Source organism: Pelodiscus sinensis, chromosome 3, assembly GCF_049634645.1.
Source record: "Pelodiscus sinensis isolate JC-2024 chromosome 3, ASM4963464v1, whole genome shotgun sequence".
Classification (NCBI taxonomy): domain Eukaryota; kingdom Metazoa; phylum Chordata; order Testudines; family Trionychidae; genus Pelodiscus; species Pelodiscus sinensis.
The window spans coordinates 152,936,341-152,955,929 of NC_134713.1; the positions used below are offsets into that span (position 1 = coordinate 152,936,341).

At 41.0% G+C, this 19,589-nt stretch overlaps 1 protein-coding gene across 1 annotated transcript; it reads right to left on the reverse strand.

Moving 5' to 3' along the window:
- Positions 1–4,773: 4,773 nt before the first annotated feature.
- SLC30A10 (solute carrier family 30 member 10) lies at positions 4,774–11,974 on the reverse strand. The gene is made up of 4 exons (XM_025180983.2): positions 11,309–11,974; positions 10,508–10,591; positions 7,282–7,521; positions 4,774–6,259 (listed from the first exon to the last, which is right to left on the reverse strand). Exons 1-4 carry the CDS (start codon positions 11,835–11,837, stop codon positions 5,790–5,792), a joined length of 1,323 nt encoding a protein of 440 aa, XP_025036768.2. The 5' UTR covers positions 11,838–11,974; the 3' UTR covers positions 4,774–5,789.
- Between the last annotated feature and the right edge of the window lie 7,615 nt (positions 11,975–19,589).

The following is a 19,589-nucleotide window of genomic DNA, read 5'->3' on the forward strand; positions in this document are numbered from 1 at the left end:
CATCCACCATACATACATAATTCAGACTGCCTAGTTAGCAGGTTCTATGGAAATCTTCATAACATTTTGACACATAATTCTGGGATTTGTCCTATTCACAAGTGAAAAATCAATGGTCAAACTCTTCACTGAAGTAACCCCTGGAACCTTACTGATTTCATTTTATCCTCTCCTGCTCACAAGACAGCCATTAAAAAAAGAAAGCCAGAGTATTTGTGAAGAACTCAACTTATTCACAGCAAGGTGAAATTCATCCCTTTGCAGAGGGCCAGCACGATGCTGTCCCAAAGACTTAAACATGGCCCATGTAGTTAAAAAAGCCTTGAGGGGTGAATTTCAACCCAGCAGAACTGTGGATCCAAATCTAATGGCAGATTGTTTAAAAGGATATGTATTTACAACTAAGAAAATTATCTTTGGGTTGCATATCAGCAATCAAGAATTTAATCTTTAAATTAGCTGAGTATTAAAATATAATTGCTGCAAGCAAGTTTAGTTTCTATGGTCTTCTCCCCTGAGAGTGTGTGTGTGTAAAGGGAAAAATTAATATGTAACAATGTGGAGGATGATCAGATGATAGTAGCCTAAAAAACAAAGAGCACCGTTGCTTAGTCTTGTAATTAGAACTAAGGGTACATCAACACAGCAGGGCTAAAGTAAAATTAAGCTAGGCAATCTCAGCTCCGTCAATTGCATTGCTTAAAATAGTTGAATTTGGCTTTTGGCACTGTCTACACAACAGGAAGTCGAAGAAAGAACACTTTTCCTTTGACTGCCCTTACTCCTTGAGAAATGAAGGTCAGGGTAGGTCTACACAGTAGCACGTATCTCAAAATAAGCTGCACAACTTAATCTACGCAAATGGTGTAGCTTATTTAGAAATAGCTTATTTTGACATTTGGCGCTATCTACACAGCACTAATTTTGAAATAAATCACTATTCCAGCATCTTCCTTAATCCTCGTGCAACAAAGTTTGCGGAAGCCAGAATAAGAAGCCCATTATTTCTAATGCATTTTGAAATATCGGTCTTCTTGTGTAGACAGCGCAGAATGCTATTTCAAGATAATGGATGTTATCCCGAAATAGAACCCCTATGTAGACATACCCTAACATAGTAAAACAACCAAACAAAGTTGAGTTCCAGGGAAAAAAATGTTTGGAAGACACTGGAATGATGAGAAAGAGAACCCTAAAATCAAATAGGATGGGGAGAAATGCAAATGATTCTGACAGCAAGGAGAATTAACATTAATTTGCAAGGGTTTTAGAGCTCATCTAGCAACAAGCACAAATGAGAGGAGGCAAGAAAAGTCCATTTGAATGGGTGAGAAGTTAAATCAGGAATGAAAGAGGCACAGGCAAGTTGTAAGACAGGTGCAGGAGGAGAACTAGACAGCTAGCAAATAAACAAAAAAAAATTCAAAAAAAGATGATGAAGGTGATGTGTAAGGAAATGCAAAAAATAAAGAACGAACTATCAAAGCTGAAGAGAATGAAAAGTGGCTACACAAGAGGTCAAGTATCTTCCTATAGAAAAGAAGATCAAACTAAACATTCAGTAACATGAGAGAGGCACTTCTAAGAAGTTAACTCTCTCTTCGAAGAGAAAAGGGGGCAAGATGAAAATGTAGTGGGAGAAAAAGAAAAATGTAAATATAAACAATCTGACTAGGATCAGTAAGTCAGAATATGAAAGACAGACAGAGAACCTGAATTCATTTAGATTTTTGGGGGAAGATCCTCAGGTAGGAAATCTGAACATAGTTCTATTGATTTCAATTGAATCATTCTAGTTTGCTCCAGTTGAAGATCTGGTTCCAAATGACTAACCTGCAGATCCAACAAATAAATATGGAACATGAGAGAACTGAGTAAGTGAATAAAAACAAACATATATCAAAATCAGAGAGCACTTATGAGCTGAAATCAGGTCAGGATAGAGGAAGAAGATGGATGACTAGTTGAATGCCACCTGTGTTTTAAACAGATTTCATTCACTGTAAGCAACAATGACAAACTGAAAGGAGGTTATGAGGAGGTCACTCTGGTGCAGGATGGAGGACAGTAAATCAAGAAGGGATGAGCACAGAATACACATTCAGAAATGGACCTGGAAAAACAGGCAGATAGGAGATGTTTAGGTAACTGGATGCAGAAAAATTCAAGTGAGTTAAAGAAACCAGAATGGAATATATGCCCCAATGTGCCTAGGCTATAATATCCTTAGACTTCTATTCTGAGTCATATAAAGATGAATAAAATACTGAAACAATGAGAGAAACAAATGTCAAGAGAATTAGTAGAGAAACTGGGAGACATTAAGGGAAATCTCTTCACATCAAATACCAAGCATGCAGAAGAGTATCTCAAAAAGAGGTGCAATATGAACAAACAGAATCACTAGTTTTATTATGGGCTTAAGAACAGTAGAGGAAGAAAATATTGTATAACATAATCCTAAGTCTCTGTATAGCAGAGACTTGATCCTACAGATTTTCTGTCCTGCTCATCATCCCTAAAGAGAAAAGGTGAGGCCCATGTTCATAATTAAATGTGTTTAAGTAATTTAAATAGATTTGGTATAATAAAGCAAAGTCTGCAGCCATTTTATTTCTGTACCTGAAGATTTCTATAGTCCCTAATATTAGCTTATCTCTTCATAGGTCACAGATAAAGTATATTAACAGGTAAGCATACAGTTAGAAGAGAATGACTTTACTAAACATTGAGGTCACAATACTTAAAAAAAAAACCCTGAGAAGTAGGTAACCACCACTTTAACAAACACTGGAGGAAAGAAAAGAAAGACTATGGTATATATAAGCAAACATTGAGATGTTGCATGTTTATTATTTTTTGTTATTCTAGAGTAACGAACAATACTGACAAGCACTCTTTAAACTTATACAAAACATGATAACCTGATTTTAAATGTATTTACACACGTGTGATTTTTCTTCAAGTACCATCATACTTATGATTGAGGAAAAGACGTTGACATGTTTTCTTTAATTTTCAAAAGGAAATATAAATAAGTTAGATACAAAGGAAACTATATTTAAAACACCATAGTTTTATATGTTGTAACACAGAAAGCAAGGGAAGTTTAAGTTCATGCTTTTTTTTTTTTTTTTTTTTTTTTTTTAAAAGGCAGGACAGTACAAAAAGACATTGTTTCCTGTCTTGTCATTTTGTGCAACACCCTAATAGCATGACTCTGCTGTCCTTCCACCCAAACCTCCAACTGACATAAATGGAATGACTAGGCCAAAAGACTACAATATAATTTAATCTGTTTAACAAAAATGTTGATATCTATTTACCCAAGAGATAAACCTGCTTAGAGGATAAATATAGCTCTTAATGGGTATTCTTCACAATGTTCATTTCAATGCCTTCTTCAGAAAATGGAATTTGCCAGGCAATAAAGCATACCGCCTGGTTTCTCAAGTCTTACCTTTAAGACTTTTAAGGATTATTAATCCTTAATATTAAGGATGTAATTGTATGTACTACAAATGGGTATGCTACTTTCAAATTAGCCTAATGTATGGGTCCTAGAAATTTCCCAGGAACAGTATCCCTTTGCCCACCCTTTCCAGGGGAGGTTGAATTATGGGCTATCAAATAAATAGGTGACAGGACACTGAAAAGCTGTTTTTGAAAATGAACTGATTTTGAAGGCTCTGATTGTGAGCACTGGTAGAGCTGAGCTATTTAACATGATGAGGTCAATTGGCAATCTCAGCTAGCATAGGTAGGTTCTAGGGTTCCCTGCTGGGAAAGTGGCCTCAAACTAGGCCTAATCCCAATTCTAGTGCTAGGGTAAGGCATCTTGTTTTCCTAAAGGCACTTGAAAATGGATTCTAAAAACACAACTAGGAGGGTAAATTTCCTACTGGTAATGGAATTTGTGCACATAACACTCTGTGGGGGAGGGTAAGTAGTTTTAAACCTTTAAAATTAATCCAAAGACACTATTGTGATAAAATCACGGCAATAAACTCCCAATATATTTTTTTTAAAAGTTCCTTTTAAGCATAAAAATAATATACAAAAATTATGAGACTTTCTTAAGGTTTAACTGTGGCTTACTAAAAAGAATGGGACTGTAGAGTCAAAGCTATTCATGAATAAGTAACAGCTTATTTATTCATTTATAAATGACAACTCAGATATGATAGGTTAAAAAAAATCACGGTACAGGCAGTCCCCGAGTTACGCGGATCCGACTTACGTCGGATCCGCTGTTACGAACGGGGTTTGCTGCCCGTCTCCCTGGTCTGCTGGTTTCCAGCAGACCAGGGAGACAGGCAGCAAAGCCGCGGAGCACGCGGGCAGCGGACAGCCCAGGCAGCTGGAAACCAGCAGACCAGGGAGACGGGGAGCAAAGCCTCTGAGGACGCCGGCAGTGGGACAGCCGCGGCGGGTCTGGGCTGTCCGCTGCCCACATGCTCCCCGGCTTTGCTCCCCGTCTCCCTGGTCTGGGGAGACATGGAGCAAAGCCGCAGAGCACGCGGGCAGCGGACAGCCCAGACACGCCGCGGCTGTCCCACTGCCGGCGTGCTCCGCAACTTTGCTCCAGACGCCTGGGGCAGAGCAGCTGGGGCGCTGCCGGTTGGTCCCGTAGCGCCGCTCTGGGCGCTACTGGACCAACCCGGCAGCACCCCATCTGCTCTGCCCCAGGCGTCCTGATTCAGCCACTGCTGGTCAGTTTCAGCAGTGGCTGAATCAGGACGCCTGGGGCAGAGCAGCTTGGGTGCTGCTGGGTTGGTCCAGTAGCAACTCTGCCTCGGGCTTCCTGTAGTCAGCCGCTGGTCAGTTTCAGCAGCGGCTGAATCTGGATGCCAGTTCCGACTTACATACAGATTCAACTTAAGAACAAACCTACAGTCCCTATCTTGTACGTAACCCGGGGACTGCCTGTAATTCTTATCTAAACTGATGAATTAGACTCAAGTGCAATTAATTTGTAAAACACAATTTGTTCTGCTGACCAATTAAAATGGTAAACAATCATAGTAATTAAGTGGATGAGCATCTGCATTTACATTTATTGGATACAATCTTCATATAATATTAATTATCCAATGTCCTTGTGCTTCAATGTCTAAAGAATACACTTGCCAACTAATCAGAAATAAATATACTAAGGTTCAAAAATTATCATTAGAGAAGCAAGAAATCACCTTCTGCTCCATCCCCTCAAAACAAAAGGTCCAGAAAACAATGTAAGTCAAACATTCCTGAGTGTGTTTTCCAGCTCTCAGACATTTTGATTTCATTCACAGGCTCACAGTTCAGTAGCACAAGAATGAGGATTACAACTGAAAACTCCTGTGTAAACCAAGTTTAAGGATTAGTGAAAAACATATCCATTAAATTCCTTTACAATGATACAATCCTTAAATCCAGTAGAATCATCAACTTGCTACAGGGCTTTCATTAAGTAGTCCATTTCAGAAAAAAGACCCAGAGTTTAATTCCCAAGTGCCATAGGGAAGTATTCTACATGGCAATACACCTGCAGCACTCTAAAAATAAAAATGTCCATCTACTTAGTTCAAGAAATTAGTGTTAATTTGCTTTACAGCTATTTTCGGTGAATGCAGACAGTGAAGATGACAATCCTTATTTTAGAGAACAGGTATTTACATATATTTTGGTTACAGCTACAACACAGATGGCTTTTCCAATGTGCACTTCAGTGCTAATCAATAACCTATGATCTTTTGGACGTTAAGCTTTGTTCTATACAGAAATTATGAACTGCATAATTAACTGTTTTAAAACTGTGTACTGTGTAGATATGAATTGTCTGATTTTTTACAATTGTCTCTATTTTTAATTCCATCTCCTGCCCAGGTATGCTCAATAGGAATTTCAACAACATTTTTACTGAAACTATTGCCTTTAGGCAGTGTTGGAGGAAGGCCATTTTTCTCAAGACAACCAGTATCATGAGTAAATGGAACTTCCTGCTGAGGACAACACAACTGAGAAGCACAAGTTTTTGAGATACATGGTGAGCTGCACATTAGGCCAGAGGCCTTGTGGTCAATGTACTCCGGTTGGATGGTTACCGAATGGATTCCTGCTTCATGGAAAATCTCCCGCATTTTATGAGAGGCATCTTGGTAATCAGAAGTGGTCTGGCACTTGACATGAAGGGTTGCAATATTCTTCCCACCTGCCAGTTCCCAGACATGAAACTCATGAAGGCTTCTAACCCCTGGCACATCAGCTAGTCTTTCCGCTAGAAAACACAAGAGAAAATAATTTGAGAGGGTTATTTGGGGCGGGGGAGAAAAGGGGTCAATTGCCAATTTCTGGTTATGAGGAACAGTGTTTAAAAGCCAAAGTCATGAGGAAAGACATCAGTGCTCATCCACCTACAATATAGCAGGTGACTCTTTAAAAAGTAGTTATATGTAACACCAAGACAACATGGCGGCATACTGTTGAGGCAGATATGAAGAGAATGAACTATAACTGGGACACACTGGAGAAAATGTTCAAAGATAAACAAAAATGGAGAATCTTCGTTGCTGCCCTACACGCCAGTGGGTGTAATAGGCATTAACTGACTAACTATATGTAACACCACCTAAATCCCCTGCAAATGTCACTTCCTCCTAGTCATCCAGGGTCTGAACTAAGTTGTTTAACCTGGGACCCAATCCTTTGGACATGCCTTTAACATATATGTACTGGCTTCAAGACAAAAGTTGAGGGTACTCAGCTTCCCTCCTCCCCTCCTCCCCCTCCCGATTGAAGGCACTCAGCACTTGGTAGGATCAATGCTAGACTGTAATCTCCTTGAGGCCGGGACCATGTCTTCCATCATATTCTGAACTGAGCAGAACAGGGAATTCAAAAAGAACCAAAAGTAATCTCTTAAGTGTTTATTTACACAGTTAAAAAATGAATAAACAATGCTACTGTCAATTAACTAAAACACTTTGAGATCCTTGGACCAGCGTGGTATAATTCAGTGTTGTTCCACTGAGAACGTTTTATGCGAGTTGTTTAACAGGTCATGGTCAGGCATTTTTATGTATTGTTGGAATACCGCATTCTCAAAGTGCATGCTTTAATTAATCCACAGAGATTTGAGTCAAGTTGCTAGGACACAAACACATGACTCCATTTCTCACAGTTCTTGAGAATTTAGAGCTGCTAGGAGTATATAATCCAAACATGTCATTCCAGAAATAAACACCAGCACAAATGTATGTCATTGTAATTGATAAAAACTCAATAATAAAGTTGACTTACTCAGTACTTGCACATTAACACCTTTGGGAACCATCTGCAGCAAAATGGTTGCTGTCTCTTTGATAAGCGGGAAGGCAGACGACAAAATGATGACCACCATCACTATTGTCAGGCTTGGATCAATGTAACACTGCCAGTTGCATTGAGCATTAGGATCCAAGGGAAGTGCATAAAATATTGCAGCTGCAACTACCACAACCACAGATCCAAGAGCATCTCCCATGACATGTAAAAGAACACCTGAAACAAATGACATAATACAGCTTTACATTAGTCGTCATGGGGAGGAGAGGATTCCAAATAACCCTTTGAATTTTGTTTTTAAACATGAAACTGCAGCATTTAGGAGTCAGAACCATGATCAGATATAAAGCTCACAGTATGTTTGAGAATAAGTGAGTTGGGAAGGAGTTAGGAGCCTGCACTAATGGACTGCATACATTTGGTTGGGTATTAAATGTTTAGGGTACACTACAGATCCCCAAAGTTAGCACTGGACAGCATGCCAACATACAATATTTTTAATCAAACTGTTGTAGCTAACAGTGAGGTCTATACAGGGCAGTGACCAATTCATAAATTATGATCATGATTGTGAATGAGCAAATAACCATGCTGCTAAGAGGAACATAGTCCACTTCCCTCCTGATTCACTCTATTAATTATTTTCCTTTAATAGCAGTCCTGTGACCTTGCTGGCTTCTGAAATAATAGCAGTGATATAGCTAAACACACACTTGGGAGGAAGGGAAAAACTTCTCAATGAACATTATACAGAGATAGGCCAGATCCAAACACACAAACCCAAGCTTTGGACAAGTTTTGATCCCGCTCAGAGCTTCGTAACTTACCTAGCTCTGTTATAAGGGAAATTAACACATATGCCCCCATGCACTTGTCCTCAAATTTTGAAAATAATTCAGTTTGAGTCTAAATTGTGCAGCTTGGTTTCATCTTTAGTGCGAGCATTTGTACTGTTGCAAAACCACTGCATGCAGCTCTTCCACTTACTTCTATGGGCACAGAAGTTAAAAAGGAAGGAGAAAAGTGCATGTGTTTAAAAAAAATACCTGTAATACGTCTCTAGACCAACCCTGTTCATTATATTAAGTAAGATAATGCGTGTACTACACATTCACAGTAATCTTAGAACTTTCTGTTTCCTCTTAGCAAGAGTAAGCATCTTTCCCTTGATGTGCTTTCTAACAATCTCTCCCATCCAAGCCAGCATCTTAATACAACCCATGTTCGATTGTAAAGCTCTACTTTTAGAAGACTAGACTTGCCAAAATTTTATTTTTGGGTAGCAGGTGGGTAAGTGGAGTTGCCTCCTCTCAGAACCTCCATTTATACTTTCTCTTAAAACCATCACTCCTACCTAATCTTTCCCTCTACTAGGACGGCTCCCTCTTAAAGCCATCAATGTTCAGCTGAGAGTTTTCACTTTGCAGTGAAATATACATGAAAGTCACTCCTGTGGAGAGCATTTTCTTGCCAATTTTGGGCCCAAATGCTGATCCTCCATGTGGAAAGGGAAGGCAGTATCATTAGACAGTTCTTAAACTAGAGATTCAAGGAAAAGTAATCATTAAGCACTAACTTTCACCTAAAATCAGTTTATTTCTGGTAGGTTCAAGAGAACTCATCCTTTTGGTTTTCCAGAGTAATCTACTGCCTAGAGGTCACAAGAATCTTGAATACAGTTTTAGCTATAGTAATGGTGGCAGCCTCATTACTTTTCATTTAAAATTAAATTAGATTTGAACATTTCCTGCAGAGTATACTTCTGCTCTGATAAGAGGGATAGACAAGATACAATTTCTCTATAATTCTAGGATGCTAATCATGGATGTTTACACTAGGGAAATCTTCTGAAAATGTCTCACCATTGCTAATATTGATTCAGCGGCACTCGTATTAGCAATATTGGGAACTCTAATAAAGATAGGCTGCTTAGCATAACTCATGTTTTGAGCACCAAGTCAATCAGATCTACTCTGAACAGAGTTAGATGATATACTGCTTAAAATGTATACTGGAGTGTCCCTGGTACAAGCATGTAGTATTCCAAGGATATTACATCAACCCATGAAAGTATGCTGAAGCTGACCTCTATAAGTTCAAGTAAATGCCATTGTTGTAGGATATGGTGCAGTTTTGCAAAATGCTTTGTTAGTATAATGATAAACACTTCGCAAATCTTACCATATACTAAAATTCACCATATTCAGCTGTGACCTGACCATCCCTTTAACTAGATTCATTTGGAACTACCTGCATAAAGGTGGTGGGAACACCACTTTAGTGCAAGAGATGGTGATCTGACACAAAGTAAATCTAGAAAAAATATATGCTTAACATATTAATAGTATTTTATTTCATTAAAACACTAAAAATTATTGGTGGTGCTTGTGGTGCTTTTTAAATAAAAAGTGTATTTAAAATAACTTAATCTCTGGATGAATGTGGAGCATTCAGGATGGAGGCACATATCTAGTTAGTTTTATTTTTACAGCCATGCCGGTTATTTTAAAGAATAGCTTAATTTACAACTTTCATTCTGCAGATATTCAGTTTTCTATGGAGTCCTTTCTAGTGATGGGCAGAACAAAGTATTCTGAAAAACAAATATGTGAGGATGGAGCTGCTTGGAAGAGAGACAGTCCATAAGAGGGTCTCCGTCAGGAAACAGTCCACAGAACAACAGAGCTGCAGAACCACTATGCTTCAGCACTCCTTACCCAACTAACTATGGGGCATCATTGATACCAGTCTTTAAGGAAACTGTACTCCAGCACTTCCATTAAAAATACTGAAATATTATGGCATGGAGTGGTGAATGATTCTCAAGAAATATGTAAAATACCTAAGACAGAAAAGAAGAGCATGGAGACATCAGTTAAAACAATTAAAAGAGTCTTTGAAGATGATGCTGTTTTAAAAGGTGCAAATATTAAATTTGAACACACACACACACACACACACACACACACACACACACACACACACACACACCAAGTGCTCCACTGATTTCACTGACATGATCATTACCACTTCAAATCATTTGTGGACCTGGCCTAAGAATGTAAAAACCATGCAAAATTGGTTGAACTTGTGAAAAACTATCATTTTTAATTTTCCATGGGAATTCTGAAAGTAAATAAAAAATTGAAATTTAGAAAATGTTGACCAGCTCCAGTTCAAAAGTCTTTAAAAACAACTGTACCTCTGATGTTCAAAGCTTCAGACTTTTTCTCTTTTTTCTGTACTGTCTGCTCATCAGGCATATTCTGGGTGTTTAGGGGATCACCTGCATTCAAAGAAGAAACCCTGTGTTGTGTATAAATTCTACAAACAGAAAGAAAAAACACACCAAACTTCTCAACACAAACTTATTTTAAAAAGAAACAAATCAACCTAAGAAAATCTCAATCATCCACCCTTCTCCATCTGCCTATTTCAGACAATACAGAGTTGTATAAATATAAGCGTGAAATGTGTAATATGCTTGCATAGCATTTGTTCACTCTTCTGTAACAGTTAAAGCAGATTTTGGAGTTTAATTCCACCACAAATAGACAAGAGGATGTTCCTTTTATTTTAAAGTTGTCCCACCTTCCATCCCCCAGAGGAAGTACCACAGACACTGTCTAAGCCAGTAGGGGGCTACAATAGCCCCAAAAAACTATAGAAAAGGGGAAAGTGAAATAAGGGGAGGAAGGAGGGCAACATAGAATGAACATAGAAAGGCCAGAAGAGACCTCAGTGGTTATCTAAGCTGACTTCCTGGCTATCACAGACCATAAAACTGCCCTGGAATAATTAGTAGGGCAAGGCTTTTGGATAACCATCCATCCTTGATGTGAAGATGCAAAGGGGAGAGGGTGAGAATGGGAAGGAGCCGAGAAAGAGGGTGGAATGGGGTAAGCCAGGGAGAGCGGAGAAAGGGAGAGGGGAAGGGAAGGGAAAGGAAAGAGAGGAGCGGGGAGAAGAGCCGGCCGCGAGCTAGGATGCAACTGAAAGGCACCTGCTTTAGCCGCCTCCCGATACTCCACCGCGGCCACCTGCTCCAGCCCGGGGCCGGGTACCACCTGCAGCTGCTCGGGGGTGTCAGCGCGGGGCTGCGGGGACCTGCAGCAGCAGCCCCAGTCCTGGAAGATGAGCAGCCCCACTAGGTTGACGGCCAGGCCCAGCGCCCCGACGATGAGCACCAGCTCGGGGCCGTCGATGCGCTCGGGCCGGGCCAGGCGCAGCACCGCCTCCACCAGGATGGTGAAGCAGAGGGCGGTGAGGAAGACGGCGTTGCTCAGCGCCCCCACCGCCTCGGCCCGGCCGTAGCCGAAGGTGGCGCCGGGCCCGCGGCGGGCGCGGCGGGCGATGCGCCCGGTGGCGATGCCCACGCAGAGCGAGATGAGGTCCGAGAGCATGTTGAACGAGTCCGACACCAGCGCGATGGAGTTGCCCAGGTAGCCGGAGACCAGCTCGGCCACGAAGAAGCCGGCGGTCAGCACCAGCATGAAGATCAGGCGGCAGGTCTTGCCCGTGTAGCGCCCCATGCTGCCGCCCTGCCCCGGCCGGGGGGCTCAGCGCCCCGCCTCGCCCTTGCGCCAGCGCCCGGCCGCTTGCCTGCCTGCCCGCCCGCCACAAGCACCGCCGCCGGCTGCCAGCCACTCCCCGCGCCGCCTCCGCGCCCCGCTTATATGCAGCGCGCCCCCGCCCCCCCGCGCCGCTCCAAAGGTGACAGCTGCCCAGCCCACGCCGGGGGCGGGCAGCAGCGTCACTGCTCCCCACCGCTGCTGGGCGAGGGGCTTGCGGGAGGCTGGTCCTCCAGCCGGCGCGGCGCTCTTGGCAGTGCGAGGAAGGAGGCGGCTCGGTCGCGCCTGTGCATGGAGTCTGTCGGAACCAGCGCTTTGTGGTGCCCGAGCCCCTCCCGCTGGGTGAGAGGGGCAGCTCCCACTCCCGCCTGGCTTGGTTCATGCACACAGAGGCGCTTGCTCAAGGAGCTGGGTGTTGTGGGAGAGCGGTGGCGGGCTTCGGCTGGGAGATGCCGGAGCGGGCGCCCTGAGGGGAGCTGTGGACTCACAAGCGTCTCTCGCTCACTGACAGAAATCGGTCCCCACAGACGCCACTACCAGCCTCAGCCACACTGTCGCCCCACAGCACAGCCGAGGCAGCCCCAGGGCTCTTTTGAAGGGGCACACAGAGAGAGCCTTAGAAGATCATAGAGAATGACTGCAATAGCCTTAGCCCATGCCCAAAGATAGTACCACACCCATAGAAAAGATCCTGAAGTGGTGCTGTAGGAGGTGCTTGGAGAAAGTTTTCTGAGCCTGTTTTGGAAAGAACGGGATTTATCTAAAGAATATCCAAATGAATATCTGGATGGTTACCTCAATTGTCATAGGTTTCCCCATCGTTACTGAACTCCAGAGGAAGAATCCATAAATCGAGTTCATCCCCTTTCCTCAATTACACCCACCTGTATTTTTGGGGTTTAAAATAAGGTGCTGAGAGCTATGATAGAAAAGTGCACTGAGGAATTACACATTCAAGCAGGGTTATGTAGCTTATTTCATCTGCTGGATGCTTAGGATACTCATCGAATTAAGCAAAACACAAATGGAAGGATTATGCCCAAATACGCTTGCTGCCAGAATCTTCTTAAAAGCCACATGATGAAATAGAAATAGGCTCTGTGAAACATTTGATAGCCCCTTTACAGAAATACAAGTTATACATCATAACCTCTTGGTTTAACCCAGGACCAAGCTGTTTTCAGGGTGGGGATGTAAGAGTAATTAAAATGACAATTAGGCTGAACAAGATGAAGTAAAAATACCTTATCTGGGCCAAATCTTCTAACAGTAGCACCAAAGCACACAGCACATTTGAAAATGTGTGCCCTCAATGGAAGGAGAATGTAGGCAAGCAGATTATAGCTGTATAAGATAGAAAAAGTCCAAGATATTGGGGTAAATACCTTGGTCACAGAGTTGTTCTCCATCTAAAAACTAGCACTTCCAGTAACAGAGGCCCTTTGGCATCATTTGAGGCACTGAGTCCTCATTGAATGAAGGGATAGACTGCCATCTACTGAATCACCAAATCATCCTCCAGTATAAAAATAGCACATTCAGAAAGTACATACATGTGCATGAATCTAGTCATAAACCTACAGAGATAACTGCATGTATTATTGTGATGTCTTGAGTGTTTTGTGTAACAAATACAAAAACTAAATAACTAAACTTCTATTCCTTGTTTCCAGTGTTGTTCCTGTTCTCTTTTTCTTCATGGCAAATCATGATGTGTAAACAGGGAAAGGAGAGAATGTCTTAATATCACCTTTAGCTGATCACATTGCCCTCAAAATTTCAAAAAGAGATGCAGTACATTAAGCCATTTTCAAACAATTCTCTACTAAGCTCTTAGAAGTAGTATTAATGACACGAATTCCAGGGATCCCAAAAATGAACTTCAATTTTTTCCACTGCAAACTGTTTGTGCTCTAATTTTTAATATAAAACCAAAAATTCTGAGATAGCTCCTAGAAGATCTGACCTGAATTTGATAAATTAGAAATCTAAAAATAGTTGACAGTTAAAGAAAAATATTTTTAGAACAATATCTTGTAAGATAGCCTTTAAACTAAAAGAAATATTTTAGTGTTGGGACTACGTCTTACCATATAAGATTCACTTTACAATCTCACAGTAATCACACAGCACCAATCCCTGAATTTGCCATCAAGAAAGCCAATAGATTGACTGAATCTCTCTATAAAACAAAGACCAACACATATAGGCTACAGTTGGAAATAGTAGACTTGTTAGGTCCATCATAGTTTCCTAGAGCACCTAGGTTTGTTTCTAGAAGTTCGCATCCACTTTTTTTAAAAAACACCAACCCTATAGAGTTAGAGAGGTCTGATGAAATCTCAGTCAGTGGTATTATGATTTAAAACAGTGGTCACCAACCAGTAGATCAGGATCTACTGGTAGATCTTGGAGCCTCTGATAGCCTCTTGGCCAAACATCAGGATCATTATCAAGTGCCAGCACTTCAGCTGTCCCTCCCCCCTGCTGTGCATCTCCTTCCCTTTGCCTGGAAGCTGTGCCCCTCAGGAACCTCCTGCTTGCAGAGCAGGGGAGGGAAGGGGGCTGCTGATGTCAGGGTGCCCCCTTCTCCTCTGTATCCTATCTCCACAGAGCAGAGAGGGGGCACAACAGGGCTTGGGAGGGAGTTTGCTGGCTGCTCTTGGGAGTAGTGCAGGGCTAGGACAGGGGTGAGTCTCCTTTGCACCACTGCACCACCAATCAGGAGCCTAAGGTAAGCAGTGCCCAGCTGGAGCCCACATCCTGAAACACTACCCCACCCATGTACCCCCTCGAGCACCCCAGGCCCCTACCCTAGCCCCAAGCACTCCTGCATCCAAATACTCTCCCAGAGCCCATACCCAGAACCCCAACTGCCTGCCCCAAGCTCAGCTCAGAGCCCCTCTCTCACTCCAAATCCCTTAATCCAAGACAAGAACCTGCACCCCAACCATCTGCCCCTGCTGGCTTAAAGTGAAGGAGGATGGGGGAGGGAGGGAGGATGGGATGAGCAGGGGTGGGACCTCGGAGAAGGAGCACAAAGGAGGCGGGGACAGGGATTTGGGTTTGAGGTAGATCTTACATTGCACTTAAATTCAAAAAGTTATCTTGTGCTTAAAAAGGTTGGAGACCCGTAATTTAAAATATGTAATGGAGTACAAATAACCTATGTGAACAGTAAAATATATACATTCAAGAAAAAAATATATAGCAATGTTTATAACAAGATTTTCAAATTCCACAAGCTAATGTGGAGATGAAAGAAAAGATTGCAAATTTGAAACCATTCAAATTCTGTTGTATATCACACATTCTTCTACTTTTTTTGCAACGGTACTGCCCAGTACCTCCAGACGCAGTACTGGCACCTCCAGTAAGAGCTTACGTGGAAAGAACAGAACGTACTGGCACCTCTGTATACAAATGTCCAAGTCAGCTGGGCCACGTGTCTTAAAAGGGCAATGCCGGCCCCTCCCCCCCCCTTTTTTTTTTTGCTCAACAACTTTTCACCTGGAGTACTGGCACTTTTTTTTTTAACACAAAAAAACCCACTTCTACGCATCCTTGACACCTAAAAAGAAATAGCGCTAAAAATGACAAAAGTCTCATATTGAGCTCAAAAACAAGAATTTCCCTAGAAGTCACTCAAAATTTTTCAGTCAATACAAGAGTGTATCCAAGTCTCTCAACTTTTCACATCAAGTTTATCTTTAAGAGCCATATGATTTAAACCAAGTTCTGGGAGAGCTAACATGCAAGTAAGATGTTGAAATATGTGTGTATGTTAGGTAGACTTAGGCAAAATATTTCAGCTGTGCTTTTTTTTTTTTTTTTTTTTTTGGCTGATAGTAAAAATGCAGCTTCAGCAAATTTGCAATGATCTGCTCTTTTTTCATATTGAAAAAAATTGACAGTAACTTTTGACATTTTTTAAACAAAACATTTAATTTTTTTTCTAAAAACAGATTATTCTTGAAATTTCCTTCAATTTTCTTTAAAAAATAATTGAAATTGAAAGAAAACATTTAATGTTGGGTCAAACAGAACATTTTGTGTGACCTGAATTTTTATGGGAGTATGTGTGGTTTGCTGTTGTTTTTATTTGCTAAAATTTCAAAGCAATTTTGTTTTGGCACAACCCAAAAGGAATTTTTTTCTGAATTTCCAGCAAACTGAAAAATCAATTATTTTCACTATTCTAATTTCAGTTGGTTGAGTGAAACTAAGCAACCATTCAGATTATAATCTCCCACTATGCACAGGGATTTACAAATGCAACTTCAGTGTTATTTGGATGTTCTTCTCTGTATCCCTCAGACACCCCTCACTCTTTGACCATTTAAATAAGTGCAGATGCATACAAATTAATTGATAGAAACATGGACAGTGAGTGAATCTAGAGATGAAGAAGGCAAGCTGCCAGCCCCACCTCTGCCACTCAGGGCCCTGTGGAAACCAATTCTCCCCCCTTCTCCCTGCATTGTAGGGGCATGCCCTTCCTCCCCCAGCAGGAGGTGCACAGCCCCAGACTTCCCTCCCCAAACCCAAGAGAGTGGGGTAGAAGGGCACTTTAAAAAGGAGTCTCACATAAATAATAGTGCAGTTGTGGGAGAGGATAACATTAAAAATCACACACACACACACACACACACACACACACACACACACACACACACATCGATACATTTTTAAAAAAATCAAATAATGGTTTAAAATCAAACAGTGGGAAACTTTTCTAATTTTTTTTAAAATGGCCAGATAATGGAAACAAAATGCCTTTTAAAAGATTTAATTATCAAATTCTCCAAATAGTTAGATAAATCACACAAAAACAAGTTTATGGATCTTTAGTAAAATAATACAATTCACAATACTAACTGCTGCCATCAGTCACTCACAAATTCACTGGGGCCTGATATTTGGCAGGTCTGGGCTATAGCTGTTTAAACATGAAGGCTCAAAAGATTTTGGTTTAGCTACACATACAATAATGTATCTGGAACATTGCTAATGCTTAGTAAAATATGCATTAATTCTCTTTGAAAAAATTGATATGTCACAGTTCTGAATGCACTTCAAAAATGATATCAAAACACCACAGTAATTATTTTGCAGAAATAGCACTACAATATTTTTAAACATCTCAGCAACCTGTGACTAACTCATCTTATATCTAATACAATTAAAGATGACATTACAAAACTCAGAAGTTATATTCATTACCTCAGCTCTGAACTTCTCATTGGTTCCTACTCACGCTGCATGTCAAGGCCAGACTTCTTAATCTAAATTTCAACCCCTTGCACCTCTATGAATTTCATGCTCCCAGATTTGTCAGTAGTAGTAGCCTTTATTCACCTTTTGTTTCTCCCTGTTCTGTGACCACTTTTTTCCCATGCTAATACTGCACATTTAAAACTGTGTGTGCAAACCCTTTGCTACTAGCGAGTCCCACTGACTTTTGCGTGGCTCTACCCATGTGAACATATAGTTCTGCACGCACCAATCCAATTCAGTATCAGAATCTTAGCTTGTAATATATTTTGCACAGGAACTTTATGCTGTAAAGTGTTTAGCACACTATGTATATATTAAATTGAACAATGGTGTAATAAATTAACTGGCTCATGTTAGTTTCAGTTACCCAATTTCCATTTCCATTAAAGGCAATTGGAACACCATTCCATTAAAAGCAAGAACCAATCCAAAACTTGAACCATTACTACTCTTGGCACCCTGGATGTATGTTATCACTGAAGCCCAGAGTAACTTCAGTGTAGTGTGGATCCAGCCCCTTTCTTGCACACTGAAAAAATTGTAACCTGAGCATGAGGATGCTTTAAGACTGGGCTAGCAGGCATGGTGGAGGAAGAGAATAGGCTTGAAGCTCAGGTTTTGTTCCCATTCAGGCTGACAACCCACCTACTTTGCAGTGAGAGAGCCACTAATCAAGCCCAGGTACTGTGAGGCCTTCAATGCTATCCCACAAAACCACTTGAGCTGTACTTTCTTTTTTAGCTCTTCCCATTTTTCTCCACTGTAAATCATCTAAACCAGCTTAGAATTTTAACCCCAACATTTTCCTGCTCCATTACTGTTGTGCTTTCGCAGCATTTGAAAAGAAATGCCAGCCAAGAAACCTTCCTTATGAGCTGCCATTTTTCAAGAGGCCAGCCTTCTGGTTAAGTTCAGTGATCAGAGATGCATAATTTAGGAAGATGTACTAAATTATATTTATGGCATTATGTTTAATGCACAGGAAAGAAACAAACAGAGGAAGGGTTGAGTTCACTACAATTCACTTTATATTTTGCAGACTGAATTTCATCCTAATGGCATTCTTATTAGAGTTCTTGCTGCCAAACATTGTTTGCTTTCACCTTAGAACTGTCTGCATTAATGAGTTACTCCATTTGGAAGTTATTTGTGTCAGTCTCATGTTACTGCCACAAACAGCAGCTCCATGCTAGGTTAGACAAAGAGCCTCCTGAGAGAGATTCATCGAGCAGTTCAGTTCAATGTATTGTTAAGAGTCATGGACTATTCCATCAAAAACCCATCCCAATACACGGGCTAGTGCCAGGTCTTGATTAAGACATGCTGAGGCTTAAGATATGTCAAGTTTAAGAAGTCCTATAGCATTACAGAATAAGGATATTAGCATACTTTATAAAGTGATTTAAGACCTATGGATGAAAAGCACCATATAAAAGTTAAATATTATTATTCTGCTTCAGAGTGTGTGTGGTGAGAAAAATAGCTGTCAGTGTCTCATATATACATGAAGCAAAATGCAGGACAATGTAGCACTTTAAAGACTAACAAGATGGTTTATTAGATGATGAGCTTTCGTGGGCCAGACCCACTTCCTCAGATCAAATAGTGGAAGAAAATAGTCACAACCATATATACCAAAGGATACAATTTAAAAAAATGAACACATATGAAAAGGACAAATCACATTTCAGAACAGGAGGGGGATGCACGGGGGATTACCAAGATAGCTTCCCCATTATCACCTCTAATACCATTAACTCACAAACATCCCACTCTCCCCACCTCTAATATCATCAATTCACAGACACTTACCTTCCTTCCTCCCCCCCCCCCCCCGCATCCCCCTCCTGTTCTGAAATGTGATTTGTCCTTTTCATATGTGTTCATTTTTTTTAATTGTATCCTTTGGTATATATGGTTGTGACTATTTTCTTCCACTATTTGATCTGAGGAAGTGGGTCTGGTCCACGAAAGCTCATCATCTAATAAACCATCTTGTTAGTCTTTAAAGTGCTACATTGTCCTGCATTTTGCTTCAGCTACCCCAGACTAACACGGCTACATTTCTATCATGTATACATCTCTGTGGTTAACTTTATTTTATGACAGCCAGTGACACATTGAGACTACATCAAGTGGCTAGTCTAGTCTCACCCCTGCATTCCAAATATGGCCCTAATTTTTGAGGGGAAGGCAGAATTTTTGCTCCTTTCAGAGAGTAGACAAAGTTTTTCAGCTGTTTTTCGGGATTGGAAAACTATTTTTTGAGGTGAACACAGGAAAACTATTTCACTGTAAGAACTCTGGACTCTAGATAAAGCTGAAAAGCCTTCAAATTACTCTAGAAAAAGACTGGAAACTGATAGTGTGAAGAATGTGATGATGAACGCAGAAAGAAAAGCTGATGTGAAAGAAATGGAAACTACTTCTTCCACA